This window comes from Zea mays, chromosome 2 (assembly GCF_902167145.1).
Source record: "Zea mays cultivar B73 chromosome 2, Zm-B73-REFERENCE-NAM-5.0, whole genome shotgun sequence".
Lineage (NCBI taxonomy): Eukaryota > Viridiplantae > Streptophyta > Magnoliopsida > Poales > Poaceae > Zea > Zea mays.
In genome coordinates this window covers 45,696,890-45,703,910 of record NC_050097.1, presented here as the reverse complement: position 1 = coordinate 45,703,910, position 7,021 = coordinate 45,696,890, and the positions used below count along the sequence as shown (strand labels likewise).

The window sequence follows — 7,021 nt, the reverse complement described above, 5'->3', positions numbered from 1 at the left end:
CTACAACCGGCATGCAAGGGGAGGGGGCTGTGTAGGACTGTAGGGGCTGCGTTGCAGTTAGTCTGACTTGTGTATTGAAGTTGTTCCGTCTTATGTGCATTGAAGCAGTTCGGTATCAGTTAGTTAGGTTTATATGTATTGTATTTGATTTGGTACAATACTATTACATCATGTCTAGCTAGAGCTACTAGTGGCTCGTGAGAACAGGTGGTAGCTACTGGTGGTTTGAAGGCTCGCCAGCCTGCTCATGAGCCTGCACCGAGTCTAGAATTTGAGTTCGCCAGACAACCAAGTCGAGCCAGACTTGGCTCGCTCTTGTACCGAGCCATACGGAATCGAGCCGAGCTTATTACCTCACTCGTTTATTGTGCACACTCATTTCCAGAATCCATACCCAAATAGTACAACAATAGACGGGTACATAATACAACACGTACTAGAGAGTGCAACGACACGTAGATCTTAAAACTGAGCTAAAGTGTATTAGATGGTTTATGCATGCATATGGAGCAGTGCTGAACTGCTGATGCCTGACGATAGCAAGGAGGTTTAATAATTATTGCCACCCGAGAGGAGTACGTCAGTCACCAGCTTCTCCAGGTTGGCGTACGAGCGCCCGCCGGGCCGCGTCGCGCGCACGGCGGTCTCCCGCCACTCCACCGCGCGGCGACGCATCTCCTTCCCTTTCTCCCCGCCCATGGCCTCCCGTATGGCCGTATCCTCTCCTCCACGGCCTCCCGCCGCACGTCGTGGCCGACCTCCACGCCCACGCCGCGCCCCACTCCGCGCACGTGTACCGGCAGTTGGTCTGCTGCTCCGCGAAGAAAGGCCAGCACAGCATTGGCACCCCGGCGCAGAGGCTCTCCAGCGTCGAGTTCCACCCAGAGTGCGTCAGGAACACGCCCACCGCCTGGTGACGCAGCACCGCGTCCTGCGCGCACCAGTTCGCCAGCAGGCCGCGCCCCTCGATCGCCTCCTGGAACTCCGGGGGCAGCACGGCGGCGTCGCCGCTTACGAGGTCCGGCCGGATGATCCACAGGAAGTCGTGGCCGCTGTTGGCCAGACCCCACGCGAACTCCACCAGCTCCGCGCTGGTCATCACCGTCACACTGCCGTAGTTCACGAACACCACGGACCTGGGCTTCCGGCCGTCGAGCCAGCGGAAGCAGGAGGCGTCCTCCTTCCAGAGGTTAGAACCCAGCGAGTCCAGTTGGCTGCCTCTGGGCACGATCTGCTCGGCGAGGAGGGCGAGCGGGCCGATGGTGTTGATGGACGCGGCAGGTGGGATCACGGCGGCGCGCATGGCGTCCAGCGCCTCCTGCTCGAGCTCGTCCAAGGTGTTGAGAAGGACTGCGTCCGCGCCGGCTGTGTGATCCGTCACCCTGACGGCGTAGTGGACCATGAACTCGTCGGGGTCCGTGGAGCGCATGAAGCTTGGGAAGTCCTTGAGCCGCATGTGCTTGCTCATCCCGGGCGGCGCGAACTCCACCGGCGTGTCTAAGAACCCATTCGTCAGATGCTCCTCTGCGTGTTCAAAAAAAAGAAAAAAAAACGTGAGTACTTCCCCTACACTCAGTCGCGTGTGGTGTGCCAGTGCGACTGTGCGAGAGAGATCCCTATCACCTTTCAACGGGAAGATGCCCTTGTCGATGAGGGTGCGGTAGTAGCGGTAGCCCATGTACCCGCAGGTGCTGGCAGTCCAGAACAGAGCGCACGGCACGCCGATCTCCCTGGCGGCATCCAAGGTAAAGCCCATGATGTCGTCGCCGACGACGCAGGTGACCGGCGGCACGTCAGGGGAGGAGGCGTTGAGACACTGGAGCAGGGCCCTGAAATGCGGGAGACAGGTCTCCTCCGTGGAGCGGCAGAGGGACGGCACGTCCTGGGTGGCGTCGGTGTCGGACGGCGGCAGGCCGTCCGGGATGGTGGCGAAACGGAAGCCTGGGAGGCCGTCGAGCGCGTCCGCGCCGCGGGACCGGAGCAAGCGGCGGCGGTTGTACTCGCTGTTGACGAAGGTGACGTGGAAGCCCCGGCAGTGGAGGATCTTTGCTAGCTTCAGCATCGGTGTGACGTGGCCCTGCGCCGGGAACGGCACGAGCACGGCGTGCGGCTTGCCGGCGGCGTCGGCAGCAACGGAGCCCATGTCGAAGTGCGCCTTGTGCAAGTGTAAACGGCGCGATACTGGTATACCATACACCTAGCTAGCTTGTGAGTTAGATGAGGGTGATGAATAGGATCAATTACTATTTACAGAGCTAATATATAGTTCATACTAACGTTACGATCTCAGTGAGTAGAAGAGAGGGGATGAGTCGACCATGACGACAGCACTAGTGAGGGGAGGAGGTGGCAGGGTCGCGGGGGATGAGAAGGCTAGGGGCAGTGGGTCTAAGGGGCGGCGGGTCTAAGGCGAGCAGAAGAGAGGGGATGGGTCGACCATGACTATACGCGGTAGAACTGTAGATGAACACGCGTCGGAAGCTACGAGTTCATTTCTTCTAATGTTAAAACATATCCCGTGCGTTCATAAATACACAAATTAAATTAGGATTCTTTATTCGACGTCTAACGACGAGCGTAATTTATAAAACTAGTCATATGCCCATGCATTGCTATGATTTTTATATATGACATAGGATAAATTTTGTTTTAATAATGCACAAAATATATGTTTTCAATTGATTAGGTAGGTGTGAATGTAGAGCCAACAACCACGGTTCAAACACTCACTTTTGCATAACTTCATCTTATTTTTTACATAAATCACAAATATAAGGCTTCACAAAAGGAGGTCTTGCACCCTTGTATCATTTTCCCTTTCAACAAGAGATAATAAACATTGGATGGTTTGAATGATATTTTTGTTGTCTCTCTGAAGGATATTATGAAGAATCACCTCAAATAATTGTTGGGGCTTTGGTGATTGCAATACATTTCTGTCAAATAAAACAAATCTTTTCAAACTGATCCGAGCGTGCCAAGGCAAATGAAGCAACACTGCAAACCCCATGCACCGTTGAAGTGGAGCACCAAGTTCACTAAATGTTTTTAGCATGGTAATCACGTGGTGCTATGAGATCTCAGAACCATTGCCTAGAAGCACAAGAAGTTTCTTGTCAATTCCTGATTCAATCATAGTCTCAATAGCCTTCAACTTTCCAACCTTTATCAAAGACGCAAGTCTTGCAAGCACATTTTCATACATTGCTCATTTTCTGCAAACAAGAGATCTGCAATTTGATCCATGGGAATTCTTGCCAAATTTCATCAGCAATTGCGCCATCAACATGCTCAGATATCTTGGCTAGAACATAAGAGAAGTTGTCTAGAGTTGAAGTATCTTCACATGCACCAAGAAGATCAATTAATCTGAAGTATCTTCACATGCACCAAGAAGATCAATTAATCTATCTATGAAACCTACTATTTCAAGAGAGCAAGTAAGATTTATGGAGTCTGTTGGAACAAATACAACTGCAATTGCGGTAGTGAATGTAAAAATAAGATCTGGTGATCCTATAAAAATTATCTCTGATATTCAAGGGACAAGTATTTTAATGAACCCAATTTTGCTTGCCTCAAATTCAGATAGGGATATGCATGCCATGAGAGCTTGAGTTGTGTTTGCCAATTAAATGCCAATGTCTATGAATTCTAGCAGAGAAATGAATGATCCAATCTTCCATTCAGCTGGTCTTTTTATACACTCTTTGCCAAAAAAAAAACAAAAGGCCAAGGAGCTACAAATGCCGCATAATATGAAATCGAATCAGATAAAAGAGCACGAGTAACATCATTTGTTTTGTTCTCGTGGTACATCTACATCTTTCTCGTTGACGTATGAAACTGGACCAGGTGCACAAGTTGCATATGTTGGGAGGTTGGATATGGTTTTCTCCTATTTTTACACTCTTGTTTCCTTCGTTAGAGCTTGCCTATGACAACTATAAGAGGATGGAGACCACAATGATCCAGCAAGACTTCTATGACGGGCTGTGAAGTATAGAGAAGTTAAACGCCAAAAGCCATGGTGTTTGGAATTTTTAGTTATTCTATTTTTCATGATGTATCTTCCTCTAACATGACTTAATTTGCAAATTTGGCATAACTACTCATTGAAAAAAATATATGTATGTAAAAAATTCTAAACATATTTGTGAAGATAAATATGATGTTACTTAAAAAAATATGTTGTTAACAGAATAAGATTAATATTGAAATGGAAACATATGTAAATTAGAATAATCCGCTAAAGCTAAGAGATGTCCATGCTTTGAGAACCTTCTTCAGATCACGACCGCAGAAGTAGCTCTCCAAGCCTCAGCGAAGGTTGTCGCAATTCTACAAATACATGACATGCATCCTCATGGACGCTGTCGCCGCCATAAACACGGACAACTCAATTCTCCGCTCCATCAATTTAGAAACGAGCAAGCAAGCAGACGATCACTCACCCCCATATGCACCAATCTGACTCTCAAGCTCCATTCGCATCAGTACCGCTAGCACTCCACCTGCAGCTACTAATCGAGACCTCCCCGGCCTAAGCAGATCGATTGATCGTCAGAGTCAGAGAATTGGTGGTATATAAAGACATACTGCATGGATCATATAAGATTCGAACGTGGCTAGTGGGCGGGTGATGCTGGTGCCGCTACGGACGCATACACGAGAAGTGAAGGATGTAGGCAGGCAATGCGGGCTTCGCTGCTATGTATGGATCGGATAAGGATGCGGATGTGGCTGGCGGGCAGGTGATGCGGGTGCCGCTGCGGACACGTGCGACCAATGGAGGATGCGGTCGCCGCTGCGGAGGGATGTTCCTAAAACATCTCAACTATATTACAAATATAATATTTTAACACGCGCGCGCACACACACAATCGTGTTATTAAGAATATTATGGAGGAAAAATATTTTTTGTATAATTTTTTGTGTGCATTATTTTCTCCCTACAACGAAAAGGTAAAAAAACATCCGAATCAAAATCCGTATCCGAATTTTATACCAATTATTTAAAAATATATAGGTCAAATTTGAGGTTTTTCTTTTTATTAATATTATAGACCAATGCCAAAAATATAAATTTAGATAGCAAATTCTATGTGCTATTTGTTCACAATAAATAAAGAAGACAAAAAAATTAACATCTGAATAAGTATCCAAATCCATCCATGTGCAAACGCACGCGCTAGCAGCGGAGGATGCATGCACGGTTGGCGGGTACTTGGGCGGGCGAGGGGCGACGCACGATTGCACGACACACGGACGTCGAAAGTCTACATTATAGTAGTAGAAAAGAGAAGAGATTGCAGCATGTGACAACACCACTTGGGCAAGTGGGCGGCTGAGATCTAGCCCCCTCAGAACCAAGCTCGCCTGTGACATTCAGGACCTTCAACACCGCTGAGCAGGCGGCTTGATACACCCAACCTAGGTGGGGTTGGCTAAGGCCCAAAAAATTAGAGTTGACCGGAGCCCAACAATTCATTAAGCACACCTAACTCAGTGAAAGGCCCAATCGCCCCAAAAGACTAGTCCAATGGGGTAAGGGTGACTCTCCCTTTTAAAGTGACTTACTCCTCCCAAAGTTAAGAGAGGTGGGATAATTCTGAGGCTCACACGGTCGCCGTCCAACTTTGCCAATGGGTAATAGTGGAGGATATCCTCATCATTCTTACTTTCTTAAAATGGGCCCTAACTCTGATACCAGATGATACACCTAGCTCATGTGGGGTTGGCCGACGCCCAACAAATTAGAGTTGCTCGGAACCCAACAGTTCATTAAGCACACCCAACTCAGGGAAAGGCTGAAAGGGAAATAGGCTTACACCATTTCCTAATTGATTTTGGTGGTTGAATTGCCCAACACAAATAATTGGACTAACTAGTTTGCTCTAGATTATGAGTTCTACAGGTGGCAAAGGTTCACAACAAACCAATAAAAAGACCAAGAAAGAATTCAAATAAAGAGAGCAAAAGGCAACCGAAGTGTGCCCTGGTCTGGTGCACCGGACTGTCCGGTGTGCCACCGGACAGTGACCGGTGCACCAGGGAATTCCAGTCTGAACTACTCACCTTCGGGAATTCTGGGAGCCGCTCCGCTATAATTCACTGGACTGTCCGGTGTAGCACCAGACTGTCCGGTGCGCCAGTGGAGCAACGACTACTTCGCGCCAACGGTCGTCTGCAGAGAGCAGTTAATGCGCTACAGTGCACGCAGAAGTCAGAGCAGAGCCAGAAGGCGCACCGGACACTCTACAGGACCTGTCCGGTGCACCACCGGACTGTCCGGTGGCCCAGATGTCAGAAGCTTCAACGGTCAGAATCCAACGGCCGGGTGACGTGGCTGGCGCACCGGACTGTCCGGTGCGCCATGCGACAGAAGCCCTCACCAACAGTTCTTTTGGTGGTTGGGGCTATAAATACCCCCTAACCACCACACTTCAATGCATCCAAGTTTTCAGCCTTCAAACACCTTACAAGAGCTATAGCATTCAATACAAGACACAATCAAAGAGATCAAATTCTTTCCCAAGTCCAAAGATCATTCCAATCAAATAGTGGCTAGTGAGAGAGAGACTTGTGTTCATTTGAGCTCTTGCGCTTGGATTGCTTTTCTTCTTCATTCTTTCTTGATTCCAACTCAATTGTAACCAAGGCAAGAGACACCAATTGTGTGGTGGTCCTTTTGGGGACCTAGTGTCCCGTTTGATTGAGACAAGAAGCTCACTCGGTCTAAGTGACCGTTTGAGAGAGGGAAAGGGTTGAAAGAGACCCGGTCTTTGTGACCACCTCAACGGGGAGTAGGTTTGCAAGAACCGAACCTCGGTAAAACAAATCACCGTGTCATCCGCCTTATTTGCTTGTGATTTGTTTTCGCCCTATCCTTTCGGACCCATTTATATTTCTAACGCTAACCCCGACTTGTAGTTGTGCTTAAAGTTTGTAAATTTTAGATTCGCCCTATTCACCCCCCCTCTAGGCGACTTACAATTGGTATCAGAGCCCGGTACTTCAT

The 7,021-nt window shown here is 48.5% G+C and overlaps 1 protein-coding gene and 1 pseudogene across 1 annotated transcript; both read right to left on the bottom strand.

The window, feature by feature from the left end:
• Nucleotides 1-381: 381 nt before the first annotated feature.
• On the bottom strand, nt 382-2,185 carry LOC100501354 (UDP-glycosyltransferase 85A7). The gene is made up of 2 exons (NM_001196099.1): nt 1,624-2,185; nt 382-1,524 (listed from the first exon to the last, which is right to left on the bottom strand). The coding sequence occupies exons 1-2, from the start codon at nt 2,141-2,143 to the stop codon at nt 581-583; spliced, it is 1,464 nt and encodes a 487-aa protein (NP_001183028.1). The 5' UTR covers nt 2,144-2,185; the 3' UTR covers nt 382-580.
• A 594-nt stretch (nt 2,186-2,779) lies between these two features.
• LOC103648600 (uncharacterized) lies at nt 2,780-3,819 on the bottom strand (annotated as a pseudogene).
• Between the last annotated feature and the right edge of the window lie 3,202 nt (nt 3,820-7,021).